This window comes from Dromaius novaehollandiae, chromosome 24 (assembly GCF_036370855.1).
Source record: "Dromaius novaehollandiae isolate bDroNov1 chromosome 24, bDroNov1.hap1, whole genome shotgun sequence".
NCBI lineage: Eukaryota > Metazoa > Chordata > Aves > Casuariiformes > Dromaiidae > Dromaius > Dromaius novaehollandiae.
The window spans coordinates 9,271,513-9,293,818 of record NC_088121.1 but is presented as its reverse complement, the minus strand read 5'-3'; the positions used below and the strand labels follow the sequence as shown (position 1 = coordinate 9,293,818).

At 43.8% G+C, this 22,306-nt stretch overlaps 1 protein-coding gene across 1 annotated transcript in view; it reads right to left on the bottom strand.

Annotated features, from left to right (window-relative positions):
• The window catches only part of UBR4 (ubiquitin protein ligase E3 component n-recognin 4), a 78,756-nt gene that overhangs the window by 21,314 nt on the left and 35,136 nt on the right, over positions 1-22,306 (bottom strand). Inside the window, exons 52-82 of the mRNA XM_026112484.2 lie at positions 21,609-21,783; positions 20,919-21,056; positions 20,356-20,477; positions 19,898-20,009; positions 19,040-19,170; positions 18,736-18,913; positions 18,440-18,544; positions 17,398-17,553; positions 16,494-16,662; positions 15,656-15,752; positions 15,110-15,217; positions 14,522-14,638; positions 13,305-13,514; positions 12,387-12,536; positions 11,450-11,677; positions 11,257-11,335; positions 10,598-10,840; positions 9,463-9,631; positions 9,073-9,217; positions 8,262-8,347; positions 7,744-7,831; positions 7,414-7,607; positions 5,764-6,003; positions 4,503-4,641; positions 3,827-3,952; positions 3,522-3,650; positions 2,712-3,055; positions 2,404-2,494; positions 1,928-2,012; positions 1,400-1,527; positions 461-590 (exon numbers count right to left, since the gene is read on the bottom strand). Of these exons, the coding sequence (XP_025968269.2) occupies positions 461-590; positions 1,400-1,527; positions 1,928-2,012; positions 2,404-2,494; positions 2,712-3,055; positions 3,522-3,650; positions 3,827-3,952; positions 4,503-4,641; positions 5,764-6,003; positions 7,414-7,607; positions 7,744-7,831; positions 8,262-8,347; positions 9,073-9,217; positions 9,463-9,631; positions 10,598-10,840; positions 11,257-11,335; positions 11,450-11,677; positions 12,387-12,536; positions 13,305-13,514; positions 14,522-14,638; positions 15,110-15,217; positions 15,656-15,752; positions 16,494-16,662; positions 17,398-17,553; positions 18,440-18,544; positions 18,736-18,913; positions 19,040-19,170; positions 19,898-20,009; positions 20,356-20,477; positions 20,919-21,056; positions 21,609-21,783 (4,612 nt within the window). The remainder of the gene's footprint in view (positions 1-460; positions 591-1,399; positions 1,528-1,927; positions 2,013-2,403; positions 2,495-2,711; positions 3,056-3,521; positions 3,651-3,826; positions 3,953-4,502; positions 4,642-5,763; positions 6,004-7,413; positions 7,608-7,743; positions 7,832-8,261; positions 8,348-9,072; positions 9,218-9,462; positions 9,632-10,597; positions 10,841-11,256; positions 11,336-11,449; positions 11,678-12,386; positions 12,537-13,304; positions 13,515-14,521; positions 14,639-15,109; positions 15,218-15,655; positions 15,753-16,493; positions 16,663-17,397; positions 17,554-18,439; positions 18,545-18,735; positions 18,914-19,039; positions 19,171-19,897; positions 20,010-20,355; positions 20,478-20,918; positions 21,057-21,608; positions 21,784-22,306) is intronic.

Sequence of the window (22,306 nt, the reverse complement as noted above, 5' to 3'; positions counted from 1 at the left end):
GTAATTACTAACACCATTATATTTTATTTTGCATGCTGGACCACCTCCAACTCCAGCAGGAATTCTGAGAAGCTTCTCATTTCTTTCTGCTGACATTTTCACTTCTATTTGGAGCTATGTTCACCTCCAACCCAGATGCAAATCCCACAGCCTCTCAGGGAGTTCAATCCTACCTTGTAGTTGGCTGCTTTCATTTTAAATAAACAGTAAGTTTCATTTTTTATTCTCCCCTGATGTTCTTGAGGCACAGTGCAGTATCTGCTCAGGGGTTGAGCCACACAGCCTGAACAGATCAGTGCTACAATCTCTAAGGACTACGGTTAAGCGTGGAGATGGTATCTGATGTCACAGGACAGAAGCTGACACCTCTACACAAGTACATTCCTTATTAAACTTGGAGGACATGCATGTTCTTTCACAAAGTGAGCCAAATTACACAAAGATGAAAGCACAAGACTACCTCTGGCAGGGAGGCACTTTTTCCAAGCTTCGTATGATGCTTTGGGGTCCCTCTTGAGCCACAGCTGAGCTTGTGCATGGATTTCATTGCTGTAAGGCTTCACAGTGGTGAGTGCATCCATAGGCACATCCTGACAAGCAAAAAAGAGATGTGTGGAAGTCACGTTCTGCCCTCTTAAGAGTTACTGCTGTAGGTGTAACCACTATAGCTGCACCTGCTCAGTGAATAGGTAAATGCAGCTCTTGCATAATAGCAAGGTATACATATTTGTTATCCTACAAAGCAGTTATTTCCAATTTTTCTGCGAGTCAAGGGATGCTCCTTTCCTCACATCCCGCCATTGAGAACAATGAACTAAGGGAGATACCTCAGTCTAAAACATATACTGATACTACCGAAATATCAGTACACTCATCTTTGACATTGATCTGTGATTATCAGATAGCTAAGCCAAAGGAGAAACATACCCTCCCCTTTCAAATGTTATCCCAACTTCCAAGCCAGGAGCAGCCAATCAATATCCTATTATCAGAACTGCAGCTCTATATTTAATAATCTGAGTCAAAGGTACTTGATTCTACAGAACTGGTGAAAGCACCAAGAGCTTGCCTAAAATAACTAAGCTGCAGTTTTGAAGTACCTCTCCTCTTTCCCCAAGCCACAAATCTGAAAGGACAAAAGCAAAGTGCTGTTTTGAACAGCAGTAGTCAAAGCCACTAAACAACATTTGAAAATGGAAACTAATAACCTGTAATTCTCAGTCTGCAAAGACAAGAGTCACAAGGACACAACCCACCGCACTTGTGCTTCCCCAGTAACCGTGACCAGGAAAAGAAACCTCTAGTATCCCCACAAAGCTGTTCCTCTCTAAGACTGAAGTCTCGCGTACGAATCAGCTCACTTTCACATGCTTTGCTCAGCATCCGTGTAAGGCAGTACCTTATTTTTCTTGCTGGTTGGAGCAGGTGGTTTGATCAGCTTTTGTAGAATGCGCAGGCACATGAGGGTGATGTTTTCCACAACCACCGGGGTCTTAATGTTCACCGCCATCAGAAAGAGGCTGAGCGCTGAAAGGAGGATATAAGTGTTCATACATAGGATCTGCAGAGGGGACACCTCCACAGCTCTGTACAGCACACCAGAACTGCTTAGGATTAGGTAAGAGCTCATGTTCTTGGCCAAAACTATCACACTCTCATGGAGTTATGGATGAAAAACAATTATTTTCTATTACAGGAAAGAACCTGGCCACCCTTCCCTTCCAGCTTTATTCCTCCACCTTTCTGCTTCTCAGCACTCCCATGTCAAAAAACATGTTACCCTGAGATGAAGCTAACTGCACTTTTAACCCAAATCGCAAGCCATCTGAGCCAGGATCACTTCCCTTCCTTAAAAATCTTGCTTTTGTGCACGGATCTAGTTATAACATTTTAAAATAAAGATTTCAGGTTAGTCGTCTGAACTCACCACAACGTAGTCGGAGCTCCCAGCAGCTGTCTTCCCTTGAGATAGAGTCTGTCAGCAGCAACATTTCATACTGGAGGCTGCTAGCCTGCAACACAGACACATTCAAAATCTTAGGAAGTCTTGGTGATGCAGCAGTCATTTTTGCCTTTCGATATTAAAAAGCCCATGTTCAAAACACAGGCATCCCAATAAACTTAATCCCGTGCCTATCTGGGATAACTAGCGACCTGTTTGAGAAGGCTGCAAGGTAAGCTGCGAGACACAGCTACAACAGGCAGAACTGCCTGAGGAAACTTGTGTGCCTATCATCGCATAATTCTGTGCTTTGCTCTGATGTATATCTTAATTCCCACCGAGACAGAAACACCATCCGTATTACAACTAGACCCTGATAATGGAAAAGATGTAACAATTAGAACACCCCAGCAGTTCAGGAGGTCAGAAAAGAGAAATAGGAAAACACTGCAGTTTCTCACCAAGTCTGGATTTGCCCAGTGTCCTTTCAGAGCTGCAGAAACCTTCCCGATGATTAAGTCATTCATTTGTTGCGTGGCCTCTGGATTGTCCCTAATTTCAGAAGCAAAGAGAACATTATTATGCTCTGTATTTAGTATTATGCATACTAAATACTCAAAGCTCCTGTGGTTTCAGCCCAAATGAGGAAAACATACAAGCACATAAAGCATATGTAAGACATCTCCACTGAAAGTCCTTCCCAATAGAGCTTTTATAAGCACGTGGCTTTCCAGAGTTCAACAGACACGACCACTGAATCAGGCCTAACCTGGTCAGAAGGCACATGAGCTGACGGACCTCCTCCCGCATAGTGGCTGCGCCGCGGCGCAAGTTGTAGTCAAACAGTTCTCGGATAAGGCCCTGGGACACAAGGATATGCCTGATGGCAGAGTTGGTGGCCAAGGCCCGGAGCAACGTTATGCAGTGTTCAGTGACGGCTGAGGCGCAGCCATAGCATTTCGTCGAAGATGTGTGGCCACAGCCCAGAACAGACAAGGCACGATACTGGCTGGCAGTAAATGTGGGTTGGACAGTGGTTCGTGAGGACTTAGTTGCTGCCTCTCTCTGTTGCAGATCATACTCCAGAAGCTCCTTTCGAGAGGCAAACACTTTCTGCAACACAAAGAGGGAGAAACGAAAATTATGGAATTATGAAAGAGCACACAACTGCTAATCCTATTCACCAGATATGTTATTTTCATTTTCACTATATATTTTATGGAGGAACCTTGCTAACCAAGTATCTCAAAACTTGAAATCCTTCAAGTCAATAGCACACTTGGGAAATCCATTACAAATCCCAGCCTAACTCCCAGTTACCTGCTCTATATAAAGACAGGTTTTCTGCATTACATGCAATACAATATTGTAAAGGTGAAAAATCAATCATATTCACAGTAAATGCAGCTTTCAGAAACGATCTTTTTGTTTTTTCCCTGAAAATATGCAAGTGAGCACCTACTGTTAGCTATATCATTGAACACAGAACGGCAGCATCTTACTTTCTGCTTCTGATGTGTGCTGTATCTAGTAAAATAGGGTAACAAATGGCCTAAATTCAAATCAAAGAGCATCATACCTGGATGATTTTGGAAAGTTCATCAAAAGAGTTCTTGCAGTCACCACAGTACTCCTGGGCTAGCTGCAGTATGTATCTATTCACACTAGCTGAGGTAGAGCTGATCCCTCCACTGCTACCAGATTCATCCTGGAACAGAGGGGAAAACAAGAGAAATCGCATGCGGAGACTACGCACACAAGTAACAGCTGCAGAGCAGCACCTGAGGCAAGGACCTTTGGCTTTTCTGGGCAGTACAGAGGTCAGTGTCTCACAAGCCTGTCTCCTGCAAGGGTTCTGTGCAAGACGCATCTATCTCCTGTTACCTGCGGCTTTTCGGGAGCTGCCTCGTTCACTTTACACAGCAGGTTTTCCAGCTGTGGCCGGTGTCCCATTAGCTGGTGATACACTCTGTCAGCCTTGTCCAGGAGAGTGTTGATATTTGTTACTGCCTACGAATAAAAAGAAAAAGAAACCCTTATTTTTACATTGACAAGCTTTTTAATTCCATTTCCATAAAACTACACCCAACAGCCTCCAGGTCTTTCTCCTCTTCCACCTTTCTCTGCCTCTGACTGAGAAGCAATGCTAACTACAAGGCTTTGGGTACGTGGGCTCCTGGAAGTCATGGTGGCCATGCATCAAATCCCAGGCACAGAAAGCCTAGCTAGATTCCTCTGACAGAAAGCGCAACAGGGAAGCCAGAATCCTTGATACTTCACTTCCATATGCCAGAAAAGCTCCTATAGATAATGGCAAAGCAAACCTGCCATGAAGCTTCCTCCAAATTCACCCTCTTGTACAGCAAGACAGAGAGATGCAGTGCTAGATAGCTAGTCTAGGAGAAGTAAAGCAGTAAAGAATGTCGTCTGAAGAATTATCTACTTGGTGGAGCAAGCTAGTAAATAAGGGATTGTACTCCATGCCTCTCCAAAAAGCAGAGACAGGACTGAGATTCTGTGAGATCAGCAGTATCAAAGCAAATGGATCTATTAGCCTCACCTTCTTTCGATCCTCTTCGTTCTCTATAGGATCCACCGCACAGCAAGGCTTGGCATACAGCATGAAGTCAAAGCGAGCATATTTACAGAACCCACAGGCATTGCAAAGGAAGGGATCCTTCTCATCATAATTAATGGATCTGAAAGGCAAGCCGGAACAATCAAAAGAATGCTGTTAAGCTTATAAAGATAACTAGGGGAATGATGTCAGCAAGCTGCAAACGCACTCAGCAAGTAAAAGAGAAGGATGGCCCATAAAATGGCTCATCTACCAAATTGCCCTGGGGAAGCATCACAAGCGAAACACGTAAGGTACATGTAAATCACAACCTATAAATCAGGCACCAAAAATCCTTACAGAATAGGCACCTACTCTGGCCAGTAAGCAGTAACAGATGCAAATTTGTTCCTAACGACGCTACTTTAACTGCACTAATTCCCAGCAGAACGTCAGACTAGGGCACTGCGCCCTTTACGAGAATACAGATGAAAAGAATCCATTTTGTTTTTTAAGGTCTAGACTTGGAAGAGCTTCAACTCTGTGCACCGTTGCAGCAGAACTAGCTAGAGCATACTTCTTATCTCCTGTTGTAGGCAGGGGGACTCAACCAGGGATATGAAAACCTTTCAATATACCAATAATCAATTCATCCCTGCGAAGAACCTGCTAAGCACCTTGAATCCCTTCAGGGTTAGAGAGGAGTATGGGACAACCATGAGGGGAGGAGAAATATCAGCCGAGCAGACAGATCTCAGGAAAGGGAAGAGAGGAGGATTTATCACCCTGTGGTTAAAGCCTGAATAGTGCACAGTAAATTAGGCCCTAAGCCTCACTCTGAATGAGGAGAGCACAACAAAAGCACTGAACAGACAAGCGAGCACTGTCCATCCTGCACACTGAGTCAGGGATCCTGCGGGAACCCCCCCCCCCCCCCCATTCCTGTAACTGAACCCCAGCCTCACGCCCTTGAACAGGCCGCCCAAAAATAACCTTGTGCTGGGAATCTTCTCTCTTAAACTTCTGCGGGCTTGATTTGAAACTTCTGTTCTTTCAACATTGTCATATAGGTTTCTTTTGCTTGCCTGCATTAACATTAAATCCCTGTAAGCCTGTTTTATACTTCCAGACTAATTTGATTGTGCAGTGGCATTAACCAGAATCATGTATTTCAATAGCAGGGCGTTTTGCTGAGCATTCAACACGGGCAACAGCACAAGGGCTCCAGAAACCCCCGGCGCTGGCCGTCACGAGGGTGACGTACCTGCACTTGTGGCACTGGTACACGTTCTCGCCGCAGTTCCCGCACACTCCCGGGTTGGCCGGGACAGACGCGCTGCACCGAGGGCACTGCAGGGTCTCCGTGGAAGCCTGGTAATTCTCATAGAAATCCGCAAATTCAATCATCAGGTTGGAAGCCACAATGGGCAGCGGCAAGTCAATCTTCACCTCCGTCTGGCCCGGGGTCAGCTGGACTTTTTTAGCTTTGTGCCAACGAGCCGGCCTGGGAAAGGAAGAAAGCCGCGTTCCTTTTCAACAGGAAAGTCCCTTCCAGACCACAGACGAAGGGAAGCCAAACGCAACCGTCTCGGCTCAAAATCGACTTTAAAGGGGATGAATGGAGAGCAGCTCTAGGATTCGTTGCCTTAGCTTCTGCATTGACACGATATGTAGCCAGAAATACATTTTAAGCCTTTATCCGCTTCATAGAGAGAGACTGTTTAGGATTTAAGAGCTGCTGATGCCTCATGGAAAAACTTTAATGCTACAGACATCATCTAGGGATTTTCACCTCCTTTTTTCTTTCCTTTTTCCCCATTAGGAAAGACATTTGCAGGAAAACAGGCTCTTTACTTCCAAAGATCTCCTCCGCTCCCCCACTTTGTGACATCATAATCCTCTCCTCTGTGACGTCACAGCGGACTTAAGGCTCCTCTGTGACGTCACAGCGGACTTAAGGCTCCAACTAAGCAATAAGCAGCGGGCGCAGATTAATTCCCTAAGCCACGGGGATCCGATTCTGGCGAGAACGTCTCGGGAAGCAAGAGGGGAAAGCGTACAAGCAGAACCAGCTCCAGGTGGAGCACCGTACTGGAAAGGAGCATTTCAACAAATAGAGCCTCTACAAAATGTTTGTACATAAATTTTACAGGCGTGTTTCAGGCTCCATGAGAAATCTGGATCTTTTCTTCAACATCTTTTAAGAGAACAATCCCACCCAACGTGCACTGACAGCGATGGGTAATAGCTTAAGGGGGAATGTGAGCTAAAAGAAGCCAGACAGATGAAACTAACTGAGTGCAGAACGGCCAACACACATGCCACCTATTCGCCTCACCAGAAATAGTAACATTAAATTCAGAGACAGATATACCTCCTACCTGCAGGAGGAAAAATGATTATGGCTTTTGCAGATTAGCAATATAAGCAAAATCCAGGACAAAACAGCATAACATCTAATACAATAAACTACTCTGGAGAAATTATCTGGGGGCACTCAGAGGGGACAAGGCCAGACTAGAAACACTTGAGCATTTTGATTCCCAACTGGATCAGGAAACAGTGGCTTTCAACACAAAGAAACTATGAGATAGTTTTATGTGGATCATCTCCAGGACTTGTTCTTGCCAGCATCCCAATTTGTAAGATGCACGTGGCATAATGACATGATGGTAAGGAAGCCTCACGTGGACTCTTTTCTCCATGAATAACCTGCAAGTTCTATCAAGCTAAGTCAGTGCATCTGTACAATAACTGCTGTGTTTTTTCCAAGAATTGGAAGGCAAAACTAAATCCTGTGCTCTGGGAAAGAGCCATATCAATACCAGGAATCTATCAGCATCATATTAAATTTGTGTTCTTCCACCCCACCCCAAATTCTCCTACTCTGCATCAAATACAGAGACGAACATACTTGTTTTTCAGCTCCACTATGGCTTGCACTGTCCTGTTATTGTAATACAGGTTGATGGTTCGGACCATTTTGGTGCGTTTCAGGTCTCCTATCTTCACCGTCACTTTGCTGATGGTGTGGCTGCCAATGAGCTTCACCACCTGCTGCGTGGTGGTATACCGCGTGTCCACTTTAATGGAGGAAAGTTTTATGTACTGGGAAGACAAAAACAAGGACACGCTGCCACTATGATCGCATCCCAAGAAACACAGAAACACTGCAAATTGGGCTGCTATAAAAGGCTGGAATCCTTACAGATCCCTACGGGGTTGAAGAACAGCAGCTACTTACACAGAAGGGCACCTCTGGATTGTTGCAGACAAGACAAGGGTCACTCTCCAGGTAATAGCCATCAAATTCCACCAGACCAGACAGAGTGCTGGAGCGAGGGAAGAAAATATATGTAATTTGGCATTCACTGTGTTGTAATCATGAGTCATTCAGGCAATCAGGATCGTTTTAGTTTAGCTGCAGTCCCACCCTATCCCTCACCCCAGTCCCAAATTTCATAACAAAGTGTTACAATGCAACTGGAAGAAAACAAGTTTCCATCTATCTTTGCAACATGGAAAAGTGTTGTTCTTCACTAAGCAGCATTTCAGTATAATTATTAGATTTTTTTTCCTTAACTTGGTAGATAGGAGTCTGCCAGTCCCTAAAGGCCAGCTGCAACAAGCACATAATCTCAGCAGGAAGCCTTCCTCCACCATGACTTTATTAGAAGAAATACCCAGATCCCTCCTCTGGATCACAGCTCAGCTGCTGAAAAGCTCCTTTAATAAAATGGATCTAAGTCAGAAGTGACTCACTTGTAAATGTTGGAGTTGGGGTGATTAGTAAGAATGTGGTTTTGAGTCCGGAGAATCTCCACAGCCTTTTGGGAATATTCCTTCAACTAAAAAACAATTAGGAAAACATCATCTTCTCTACATACTTTTTTTAATGGCAATAAGACAAAGATTTCTCCTCTTCTGGCATTCCATGTCTCCCAGAAGGCGCATACACTATACCCACAGGAATTTGTGTGGTTAAATCATTGCCCAGAAACATAATTGAACCTAAAATTAGACCTTCACCACCATAATGACTCTATTAGCCAGCCACTGACCGCGGATTCCTGCCAGGCTTTTGCAGGGCATTCCCAACTCTTTGCACATACACATGCAACTGTCAATGTGTCTGAAGTATTTGTTCTCAGCCCACTGGTCCCCTGAGAAATCCTACCACTTCCTTTGTTCAAAAAGTAATGGTTATAAAAGATTTCTAGGAATTGAAATATCAAAAATCTATAAATCAGACCTGGAAGAAAAATATATTTTCCCATAGAGTCTTCTTGTGGGAATGGGACATTTTTTTGTTAAAAAAAACCCACCACCAACAACAAAATAACCACCCAACACACACCCCCAAAACTGAAAGTGTTAATGATTTAATTCAAAGAAGCATTTTTTAAGGAGTCCGCATGTTTTAACACTCAAATTTTGGGAATGAAAAAATTTCTCCCAGAAGCACTTTTGGCAGAAAACCTGTACCAGCTCTACCATAAACAAGCTTTAACAGAATTCAGAAGCAGCAGCAGCACCTGGGATGCTGCTCCTCCTTTTCAGAAGGCCACTATACCTTTTTCTCAGTCTGCTGTGTTTTCAGAGAGAAGTATCCCAAGAGGTCTACGAACTGGGCAGCCTTTCTTCCATAGGCTGGAAGCTCTGGCCAGATGGACCACATGAGATCCAACAGTAACTCTTGCTGGGACTTGTTAGAGTTCCTGTTGGACAGATTACATAGCCATTCAGCCTGTGAAAACAGCTACACAGACTGCTTGGTACACAGTCTTATTTCAAAAGGAAAATATGTGCAACAGTTAACCAAAGCTTCTATAAGTACGTAACTATTATCTTTCTATACATCCAAATTCACATAGTTAAACCTCGTCTCCTCTTGCCACTGGCAGCATTCCAGCGCTTTCTGAAATGAAGGCAGCTATCTTGCAGCCACCTCCTCCAGGCTCACCTGTAGATGTGGAGTGCGAGGCAGTGGGCCTGCCATCTCACGGAGGACGAGTTGGACTCCAGCAAGAAGCAGCGCAGGAACTGGATGAGGGTTTCCTTATCCGCAAACTTGTTCAGCTGGTTCACCAGAGCTGTACACAGCTGATCTTCCTGACTGCCTGAGCTCTCACCTAGGGGACACCGGGTGACACAGCAAAGATAGGCTTAAGAAAGGCGATGAAACAGAGTACCTCACAGGCAAGCCAGTCTTCTGCTTTATAGAACATTCAGCAGGGATAATATGGACAAATGACTGTGGTTTAATCCATGTACTGTAAATGTTCACGGGCAACAAATAAGTTCAATGTTCCTCTCTTTCCCCCAAAAGACAGCCTAGTACTCTTGACTAGTACAGAGGAAACCTGCTGAAATATTTGCCAGTAAACACATGGGAAATGTGCTACACATCCTGCTAAAAAAAGAAAAAAAAATCCATCGTGGGGCATCTATAGAGGGGAAAGTGTCACAGAATTGTCTGACAGAGAAAATGGTTCCTTGAAGAAAAGCCAAGAGAGTATTTGTGCCCAAGATTTGTAAAGGAAAGCTTAATTACTTTCCCAAGAGTTTGGACATCTATTAAAAAGCAGCTCTGGCTCCAACAGAGCTTATAAATGGGGCAGAGGAAACAAGTCTGAACACAGGCATTGAAAAGAAGAGCTAACTAGGTGTGCATCTCCAGCAGTTGTTTTAATCCCATGAGTCTTTCAACCTCCTACAACCTGGGCCAGACAGCTGACATGGAAAATACTTTGTCACCGGTATAGGCAATTTTCATCGCACAACCTTAAGCCCAGTTAAATTAATAGATATTTGCAGTGGGCTTGGGATATATCCATCACCTAACCTGAGCCCCAACTTTAAGGGTATACTGCTTCATCTTTGATCCATTCCAATCTACCCGCAGTAAAGTTGCTCTTCTGTCCTAACTGATGCTAAATTCTGCGAGTGCTCTTGCCAAGAGTCATGCCCCTTTCATAGCACGAGTATTTATCACAACGAGAAGCAAAGCAACTGCCTCTAAACAGGAATAAGAAAAGCTGAGAGGAGCAGGCTTTAACCCTAAAAGCACTACAGAACAGGGCACAGCTGCAGCTCACCCTCTCGCTCCTTTTCCTTCTCTTCTTTCTTGCTCTTTTTAGTGGAGGATTTGCTCTGTGTTGCTGGCTGCCCAGAGCCTGAAGCTGCAGGAGCAGAGGCAGAAGAGGTGCTTGACGATCCAGAAGACGAAGCCACAGACAGCACTTTGCTGCCACACAGAGCACAAGACAGCAGCTGCAGGAGAACTGGGGACACTCCTTCGTCTACCAGGAAGCTGACTTGAAGGAGGAAATAAAGAACTGCTGCAGGGGAAAAGAAAAAAAGAGAACTCAGAACACAACAAGGACTGTTCCACAAACTAGCAGAACCCTCCACCCCTACATTAGGGAAGCACAAAGTCTGGGTACACCAAGGTAAGGTGTTTCATCCCAAATTGCACACTGCCACAACAGCAGTGCAAGCAACAGAATGCAGATGTCTCATTCCTGTTCTCGTACGTTATCCGTTACACCTTATTGCCCATAATCGCACCCTGTGTGTTCTTTAGCTAAGGAACAGATGCAATTAGAGCACTGTAATAATTAGTGCTGGAAACAGTTCAGTCCTACTCAAAACTCTTCTCTCTGCTGAGCTTCCCCATCCGAGAAGCCACGATTCAAACCGAGACATAAAAAACATGCCCTCTGCGCTCTGAAATACTCTCAGAGAAATGACTCACAGTCATCTTTAATGCAGAATTTTTGCCAGTTTACTGTTCGCTGCGTGGCGATCTCGGCGCAAGCCTTTAAATGTTCCATCTGAAAGGCAAAATAGGACTGGATGAAACATCATGTCATTATTTCTATTACTGACATCTTACACGAGTGCAACGTACACTTTTTTCCCTAGTACAGCCACACAGTTTTCCTTACCAGGCTGATCAATGTATCGTACTGCAGGGCAGAGCCTGAACTTGCTGTGACTACACTGGCACGGAGGAAAATGCCTTGCTCTTCTAGGAGCTTTTTAATCCCACGAACGTGAGAGTCCAAGGTGTGAAGGTCTCGGAGCTGACGGTATTTCTCCTTCGATCCACAGATAAAGAGCAAAAGCTTGCGGACTTGGCGGCGCACAAACGGAGTCTGCTGGATCATCAGGTACTAGACAAAGAAAAGCTTCCAATATCAGTACTGTGAACTCGCCAACAGGCGACCTGCAGCACCAAAAATACAATGTGTTTTCTTACAAAAAAGAAAAGAAACTGGAGATGCAGAAATGAACTTGTTAGCTTTAAGATGCTGTAAATTCAGCAGTGTAAACAAATCTGAGGCAGAAGAAACAGTGCACTGCAATATTACAGCATCCTGAGCCGGGCAACTGTGAAACTGCCTCCAAAGGCCCTTCCTTATTATCTGCCTGTAATCTCAAATAAAAGGCTAGTCAAGCCCAATCAAGAAACACTTTCCCAAACTTGTATGAATGTAAGATAACTTATCTCAAGTAGGAAGCTGTACAACCAGACAAAGGAACTGAAAATATAAATTCCAAACATCTTACTGATTTTTTTAAGGACCAAGTACTAACAGCAGAACACGATGTTACATTATACCATCTCAGAAAAGGTTTTGTACCTGAGCTTTCTGGCAGCAAACAGCATTGAGTTACAGAGAGAATAGCAGTCTTATTCTTCAAATATGCTTTCATATAGATTCCTGTTCAACGGGAATAAAGCAATGCCAAGACCTTTTGAGGAGTGGGGAATCAGAGAAGGATCTGAGATAGTCTTACAGAAGCTCATTTCTCCGACGAAAGATAACATGACTGGTATTCTTCAGTTAAAACTTGCAGGCGTGGCAGATGCTCACCTACCTCAGACAAAAAGTAGAACCAGGAGTGATCGAAGATGGGAGGCGGGATGCGGGAGTTTGTGTCTGCAATCTTCTTGATCTGATAGGGCAGCCGCAGCACCATCTCGGTCAGAAGCTGAGTGTAGGCCTCAAAAACATCCGCGGCGTGACCCTGGAAGTGAGAATGCTCCATTAGCCCCCAGCGCAGAACACTTCCAGTGTGCGGTCATGAGAACTACAGGGTGCATTTGTTCATTTTCTAAAAACAAAGCTCTTCTGCACCTTTACTACCACAAGAAACACTCCTGACTGATAAATGAGCACAAAGCCAACAAATCTACATCAGGACTTTAACTAAAAGGCAACTGTTGGGATGCAGTAAGCTTCTCTAAAGCCCTAAGGCATTTTAATATACTAGCCTTCAACTTAAGGGACATTTTTACCTCTAACTAGGCTTATTTCACCGCACCTGTGCATATATCAAAGCCTCCCCTGACACCAGTGGAATCGTAAAATAAAGGCATCGTGGTGGCTGAAGAAGTCTGGGATTTAGTATGGAAATCCCCATCGGCTGCTAGGCTTCCTTGCCACAATAAGTAGCAGCGGTTCAAAAATTCTGCCTGCCAAGCAAAAGGAGTCGCACGACGAAGTAGCTTCCCTTCAGGAAGATTAACACTTCAACCAGAAACAATGACAGCAGCTCGAGAACTGCCTGGTTCAGGAGTGCATCAATGGATACAGCAAGCTGGGCTACTCTGTCAGAGAACTCAAAGCAATCCTAGCTGTAACAACACTGCAAGAGAAGGGATTTTAATTGCACAACTGTGGGGCAGATGTCAGTTGACAGCACAGCACTTCTGCAAAGACGCTTGCGCTTGCATCTGTGCAGCGGCGCTTTTACGCGGGTTGCGTAACGCTAATAGCATAGGGTAGGACTCACCTTCACATACTGACGGAGGAAAAAAGGGCTCATGTCAGGCGGAGAAGAAGTAGTGTGAGGTTTCAGGAGCTGGCTGGAGGCTACAGGCTCCTCATCATTCTGCTGGCTTTTCCAGTACTCGAGCAAGGACTTCAGCACGTGCAGGCAGTAGTCGACGGCACCAGAGCTCAGCAACGCAGCAGCAGTGGCACTAGAGATGAGGGAGGAAGACTGGGACAGAGAGGAGATGTGTTACTAGGGCACCTGAGAACCACAGTTTCAGAAACAGCAAGGGAAGCTGAGAGTCAGACAGTGTTTGCTGACAGTACGGATAAAAGAGCAGGTTCTTATGAAACTTTACAGGCAGCTTTTAAGTTTGGGGTTTGTTTGAGGTTGGGTTTTTCTTTTTTGTGTGTGTGTTTAAGAAAAGCAACTCAAATATTTACAGAGACTCTTTTGAACAAGCGCTTAGTAAAGGAAAACAAATAAAATCTCCTCTTAAGTCTAATCTCCCCTCGACACATGTGCCAGAGGCCACTGTGCTATGGATTAGACAACTAGGGTGCTTTTTCTTTTTCTTTTGCCTTTCTTTTTTTTTTTTAAGTTGGGATTTCTATTTGTTTATCTGGGATTTGGCCAGCTGGGGGTGAATTCCGGTAGAGAAAGAGTCCCTGTTGCAGATGCCGCTCAGAGGCTCTGCTCCACCCAGGTATTGCTCCACCTGCATTCTGCAAGACGATGAGCTTTGATTTCTGTGGGAAGCTCAAGTGAATAACAAAGGCTGGAGAAAAAGCTACTGTAAATAAAACTATTAAAGCAGCCCTGTAAATCCAAACAAACCCCACAGCTCATAAGCTCATTAAAATTTGATGCAGTTCAGACTAAATTTTTTAACCTCTATGCTTTTTTATTAATCTCCTTCCCACCACACATACTGCTTTTTATGCCTTATTACTGTACCTTTTAGCAACAAATATCTAAGGAATCCTCTTAGCGACTTTTACGTTGACACAGCAGCATATTGCTTTCCAATAATCACATTACAAATCCTCTTTAACCCCTTCAGCATCAGGAGGATGCAATGAAAAATCTGCTAGGCCATTTTAAGAAACATCATTCACGTGCTGCCTTGAGCCCGGTCAGAAACTGCCCGCAAAATAAGTGAATCCAGCCATCTTTTCATGCTGGTTTCCTCCATCCTTCATCACCTCCCTGAAAAAGGGGTTCGAAGAATGTACCTCACAGATGGAAGACTTGGATCCTGACTTGGTTCTGGACATGAACACGCTAAGCAGTCTCATTACCACCAAGTGTACTTCATTCACAGGAGAGCGTTCATTTTTCTTAGACACATCCTGCAGGGAGAGAGCTTGCTCACTTACAGACCTCAGCATAATGTCCTAGGCATCACAATTTCAGTGCTCTGATCCTCAAGAAGCATTTCTAAATGAAGCTTAAGCAATAATTAAAAAAGAACAGCATAAATTCCTCAATATAAGGGTAGACAGTGACCTGGACCCCAGAGAACCGAGTTACAAAAACAAAAAGTATATGTATGTCATATTATACATCACTGATCACGCCTGTTTGAAGAGCTGAATTAAGGGAAACAAGTTTTCACACTAACTTGTTGATGCCAGAACCAGGCAACGGGGAGCTGCACTCATGTCATTTTCTACCTTATATGCAACGAGCCAGGAGGAATAAACTGAGCACATTGGTACAGCAATCTATTTGTATGACTCCTCTGCACCTAATTCCTCCCACGGAAAGAAACCCTGTCTAAGAGTAGCAAATGGAGAGTGTGTACTCATAGGATAACTTACCTTTTTGTCCATGCACAGTTCTGCAATGAGCTGCGACAGAAGGTTATCCAAAGCTCCCTTGTCTTTCTCGTCGTCTCCATCTAGGTCTGTTGTGAGCATCAGAATAACCTGGAAATAGAAGTCAGAGAAGTAATAGAAGACAGGTTCCACATTTTCAAGACAGATGCAGATTATCCTCTGTAAAAACCCTGCAGATTTTATCTTAGATTAATATATGCTCTTTCCCAAATTCTGCCTGTATCATCACACCCTAATATGACTATTTAATATAATAAACCCCAAAGACTCTCCCAAAGTCATGGGATTCAAGGGTTTTAGCCCTTAGGCTCATAAGCCAACAGCAACACCACACTGAAAAAGGGCACATATCTACCAAAAATATACAGGAAAAGAACGCTGTGCAATGCACTGAACACTTAAAAGAGGGACTCACACAGTGCCTGGACAGGGAAGAGGAAGGGAAAAGCACATGCACGTAAAAAACCTCTGTAGTAGTAGTGATTAACTCTCTGATTAAGCCCTAACTCCTGAGCCTTCCTCAGGTACCTGCATGTAAGGAATGGCACGGACTCCTCCAACATTCCTCAGCTGGGGTAAGTTTTGCAGCAGCCTCTCCAGCAACATCAGTCGGACCATGTGCAGCCTGGGAAATCAGAAGCCAGGAATGAGACATGAAGCACTTTGGACACGTTACGATATAGGGGACGCAGCAGGATCACCAACAGAGCACTGGAATTCATTACAAAAGTTCAAAGCAAGAAGAAGACCTAAGGTGATCGACTTAGCAGGGACAGGGGCAGACTCCCCGAGTCCCTGACAGCCAAGTGATGCAGAGCAGCCACGACAAAGGACGCAGTTACTCCTTCACTTCAGAACAATACTGCTGAGAGTGATTTCCTGCAGAAATTAACTGTCTCGAAACACGCAGTACGAGTCAGCTCCAAACTCCACTGTAAAAATGCCTGAGCATGTTCCCATGTAATGAGAAACTGCAGACCTTTCCCAAAGGGCTCAGCACATTCCATTTTTTCCCCTGGCACTGAATTTCACCATCTCCCAAGCTTTATATTTTAGTGACCTCTGTGTTTAATGGCCTCACACAGGGTTTTTTCATCACTTTCGTACGTGCAGAAGCTTTATGGGACACACCTCAGGTATGTGTAACATGTTACACTGGTGAATGCACAGACGGAGGCATTTTGCAGAGGCACAGTTTGCTCTACACTGTTCCAGACACATACCAGACTGACTTCTGACTTTTATTTTCCAAAGTTGCTAATCATTTTCAATGCACTTAAGCACCTATGGTCTGTTCCTCTACAAACAATGATGCTGCTGAACATACGTACTATTCTCGGAAGAGAAAAACGAAGCCCCTTCTTGCCTGTTGCTGGTGTGGACATCTCCTTCAGCTTCGCCTTCCCCTTCCGAACCATCTCCTTCTTGCTGGCCTGTAGTAGTGCTGATAGCACCTGTGCTTGAGCTGACACTGCCCGGTCCAGCAGGATGGCCCTCAGCTGTCGTGTCCCCATAGGCGCTACTACGGCCAGACACTGAAAAAGATCACAGGAAAAAGGAGGAAAAAAAAAAAGAAAAAAAGAGGAAAGACGGTATCAGCTCAATTGAGTACACATGTTGGTGCTTCACAGCAACCCACAAAGTTGAACTACCCTTTTGAAATTATGGTTATAAGGAGATGGTGTTTGTGGTTACCTTCCAACTTAAAAATCGAGTGTCATTTCCACAGATGCTATTTAACACCCCAGCAACGTTCTGTTTGCCAGCCTCATCTTTGTGGCACAAATCGAATTGGTTCCACAGCAATAATTACATTTAAACAGAGTCGGAAGAGGGGTGTTATATACAGCACAGATATAATTTTTCGTAAAAGCCTGTGATTACTGATGACCTTTAAATATATGAAGAACTTTTTTTAAAAACAAATTTCTAACCTGGGCATCAGTCTCAAGCAAAAAACAGAATATTAATTCTATCCCATCAAAACTTATCCAGCAGGTTAGTGAATTCTTTCTGTCTTGCCGCAGGCTGCTGCATTGTGTCATTATAGGCCAGCAAACATTACTGCAGATTCTGCACCGCTAGCAAACTACAAAAAGTGAGCAAACACCCAGTCTGTACGGCACTTTGGCAGTAACAATAAAACGATGCACGGCACCGTCTATTTGGAGCAGATTCTCTCTTTGCCCGGGATCAGCCTCTCCCTCCCACACCGCAAAGTCACAGTAGAAATCTGATGCGCAGACAGCAGTCCAGCAAGAGGCACTTACCGCTGTGCTCACCAGCCACCGAGTCCACCGCGCTGCCACCGCTCTCGGAGCCCACGCTTCCACCATGGTCTGCGGGTGAAGTCCGAAGAGTTGAGCCATCCGTTGCAGCCGTGCTGCCTTCATCATCGGATGCTGGAGCTAAAAGAATAACGAGAGCTGTTACAAGTAAAAACACTGTCTTGATATAACTCCAAAAGAAGCACACACTATGTAAGAAAAGCCACAAGGATTCCTCTTTGGTTTCTGGGTCAATTTTCAACTACAAATCATAAGAGAACTTGGAAGTGTCATTGGTACATTTAAGCCTGCTAAAAACTGTGGAGGGCAGATACCCTGAGAAGGAAACCTTCTCACCAAATGGACAATTATACAGTTGACATGAAGCCAACAGTAATAACTGGTCCTTCGAAACCTTATTTACCAACAAATTTTAAGTCATCATTTAGGTTAGAAATTATAGATGAAACTTGCTAGAGAGAGCTGAGTAATACTCAAATACAGATGAGAACTACTTGCTGTTGGCATCTGTTGATATCAATAGCTATCACATGCAGGTGCAAGCAGCAGTACTCAAAATGATTCACATACAACATTCTGCCACGTACAGAAAATTTCGTAAGTGTTTGCCAAGAAGGTTAGGAGAAATATGTTGTATTTGTTTTTTTAATCTTCCTGCATTTCTTTAAAATTAGCAAAATCCAATAATTTAAAGAGCTGGCACGTTGCAAGAACTGGCACCTGGACTATACTTGATCCTAATCCACACATAAGATCAAAAATTCACCCCAGGAACTTGTCCTTAACAGGGTGCATTTCAGCCATATAACCACAGGAAACGCAGAAACACCCTCTAAGCTGCGAATATCCAGGGGCATTGCTCATTTTATAGCAGTGAGCAAAACTGCGCCCAGTTTAAGTGCTCCTTGTCAAAATGATTTTGAAATGATTAAGCACCTGCAGAAGACACTACAGCACAAGCAGAATAGCTATATATTTTTTAAGATGAACCAAAAAAGTTTGATTCTTTGCAGTGAACAGTTACCTGATGCTGTTGTATCAGAGAGCGTTCCAGCATCAAGAGAAGAAGAGCTGGGTGCTTGGCCAGACAGTCCTAAGCTCTGCAGTCCAAGGGCACTACTGCTGCTCCCTGCAAGAGGAGAACAAGTGATGAACATTAGCATAAAGAAGGCTTTCATAAAAAGAGTTCTTCACAGTACATTTTATAGTTCTATCTCTGCTTTGTTGGTGGTCACATCAACAGTTTCTGCTCTATGTTTCTTTCTCAGTTTCCTCATATCCTATTTGCCTTTTTGACTGCTGATAATGCACACATCTTACCTTGTTGGTCTTGTTGCAGGCTCAGGGCAATAGCCAATTCCACCATTGTTTCATCATCTGCATCTGGAGGAATGTCCAGCATTGGTGGGAAACCCTCTGCTCCAGCCAGAAGAGCCTCCAGGGGTGAAGGGTTCCCATTATTCACGTTTTCAGAAGTCTCCAGAACCATTGATTCAGACTACGGAGAAGGAACATAGTGAGAGCTGTTGCCAAACCACCACTAAGGATTGATCCATCATAACTAAACTAAATCCAAGCCCATAACAGACTTGAAAGACTCCAAAGAGCAGCCCTCTGGACTTACCACCATCTCAAAGTCCCCATGATCGACCTCGCTTTGCTCCTGGCTCTCTTGTCGGATATGCTCGCCATTTGCGATCCCAGAACTCTGCAGCTTGTCTTCCGCATCATCATCGTCGTCATCATCTTTATCTCCTGAGTTACAAAGGATTAAATCACAAACATGCTCTTTCCTCACATCAAGAACAAGGTCACTGACATCATGAGCATCAACAGCATATCAGCTCTGTAACAGTGGGTTTCAACACTGCTGTGTAGGAGACCCCAGGATTAGTTTTTTAATCCCACTTCCACCGGTTGCAGGAGTCGGGAGCATTCATGAGGCTGAAACTTTAAGACCTACAGGCCTCCAAGCCTCCCTGAGAGTATGGGGTAAGCTGAATGGAAAAAAAACTAAGCTGTCCTTTGTTCACCTACAGTCTTTAATAGCTTCCATGACAACTACAATTCACATAAATGCTAAAAAGTATCTCTTGGATGGAGATATGATATACTAATTCTAGTCTGCACACATTTTTAAGATTGATGTATAAGGACTTGAAAATATGCACAAAAATACTATGCTTGTCTGAACTACTACACTCCTAGAGCAAACAGTTAGATGTCCCTACCACAGAAAGGGGAATATCTTAGAAAGATCTCGAATCTGAAACCTGTAGCATCAAGGAAGAGGTCAATGTGGAAAGGAAATAGTCTTCAGGGGACAAGAAAGAAGGAAGAAAGGAAAAGAAAGGAGTACTGTTCCATTTAAAGGACTAGGTTTATTTTCCTGTCAAGAATGAGCCCCATATCACTTCATCTTTTATGACAAAGAAGGTAGGTCATGCTCGTTTAAAGGCAAAGACAAACGGATCTTGCATACCCATGGGAGTATTGCTCCGAGGGGAAGACGGCAAGGTCACGTGTCTCCGCTTGTTCCTTGGTCTCAGCACTCTGATCAAAGCTTGTTTGCAAGAAAAGCTCACTGCAGGATCCTACAGGGTTAACCATTAATCGTTAAACTTCGAGCTTTTACTGCTCCTTCATAGTATTTGGAAATGCAGCTAAAAATACATTTATGATTCTTTGCTGGTCATGATTCATGCAAGACAGATGTCACCTAACTTCAAAACACCGTATTTCCACCAGCAGCCATAAAGCATTAGTTCTTGTACATGCAGCACATGACAAACATTACTAAACATGGGGAGAGAGAAATTTCTCATTCATGCACTTGTCTCCCAGCTGTGTGTTTTTGGCTGCACACCCTCATTTTGCATGACCTTGTATTTAACTGTCCCCATGTTACAGGACAATACGGAGCAAAGCAAGATTACGTACAGGGCAAAGTAACATCTGCATGTAGATCTTGGATGCTGTGTGGATACAGTCCAGTTCACACGTGCAGTATCCATGGATAATATCCACCAAAGCATTGACCGTGGCCTCAACATGAGTCAGACCTGAAGAGGAATAAAAATAGGATCGTTTCAGCACAGGGAGTGACACACCTGTAGGAAGCATCTTTTGTTTGTAGACTTCAAGGCACAACATTATCACCCTAAAAATATTAAAGTTCCAGTCCAAAATGAGCTTACACACCAATCTTGCCAGTCTAACATACGGAATACTGCACATGCCATATACCAGTGCCACTGAATATCCTCCAACACCAAAATAACCATCCATAAAGTCAGATGTGAATAAACCATCAGTCATCAGTCCCCTTATACTTTTCAACAAAAGCATTAGAGCAGAATTTGCAGATATACTTAGAAGGCATGCATGGCATCACTAAGATCTTAAGTCTCGTTTGGAACAAGTCATTTTTTCTATTTACAAGCTGAAAATAGGTTCCTGCAAAATACACAAGCTTGACAACAACAAATGAAGAGCGAGCACACCTGGCAAGCAGGCAGGGGCAAGGAAGGCGTTTTTGGGTTTTGACGCATGTAGTTTCCAGAAGTGGTTGACCAGCTGGGTAATAAATGTGCACCCATCTCCTTCAGTGTGTTTCTGGGCCTCTTGTCCTTCTTCGCTCTCTGTACGGATCAAAAAACAGCTGTCAGAATTGCACAGGCAAAAGCATCAACCAGCAGAGTAACACTAAGTTCATTTGAAATGGCTTTTGTTAGAGGCTCTGGTATCTTCATTTCAAGAACTATCTCACACCAAACATGTCAAGTACTGTTTATATTTTAAAAACTGGTAATGAGATTGCTCAAAAGAGAGAAATGTATTATGAACAGTCCCCAGCATCTTCAGCCAAAGTGTGTTTGTGGGAACCTTTCTTCCCTTACAGCAACAATTGACCCCTTTTAATATCTTTGCTCTGAATCCATCCTAGGATGCTCCCTTACTGCCTGTATTATGGTATTTTTTTCATTTAAATAAGATAAATTCTACAAAGATTGTGGAACAGTAGCCCTTAAAAGAGGAGAGATGAAAGGGATTGCAAATGATCACAGTATCTTCGCTCATTCGAGAGCTCTCCAGGATAAAGTATTTATGATCACTGTCACACTGAACCAGACACCACAAGACATCTTCAGTTATCACATGAGAAAACTGAATAAAAATCCAGACTTCTCTACCTGATTCCAACTGTGGCAGCTTTGACTCCGTATAATGAACAAGATTGTTGGGTCTCATAATAGCAATGGATCGAGCAGTGATGACCAACCTCTGGAACACTTCGGGATCAAGGTCCTTCCCTTCTTTGGTTGAGGAACTCAAGTACTGAATGGCTTTACTTAGCAACGCTTGATCCTGTGAAGTGAAAGATACTGTAGGCAAAGAAACGAAAGAGACAGCAGCAGTAAAACAACCGAAATACAGCTGCACGGGGAAATTTGGCACTCACTGCATTAACTCTTGGTCAGTATCATTTAGGAAGGACAACTAATATTAAAAAGTCATCCGGGAACAAGAAGAGAGTCTGGCTGGAGAACTGATCTTTTTTTTTTTTTTTCCCTCCCCAGACTTAAATGTGAATGGAAATACCAGTGTATAAATGCAGCCTTTGCTTGCCAGTTAAACTGTTTTCAACAGGAATCTACAAATTTATCTCAATCGCGTTAGTGTATAGTCTAACCACTATTTACCCTTACATTTTCCTATCATACTAAGTCAGATGCCTGCAGAAATGGGAACCAGAGCTATGGGACACAGCTGGCAAACAAACTTCACATGTTTCAAGGTACCGATTTCCCTAGATTAACCTACATCACTTCCCACCAAAGTCTTCCAAAAGCATTTTAAGCAGTGAAGTTGCGATGAAACAGACCGCCAG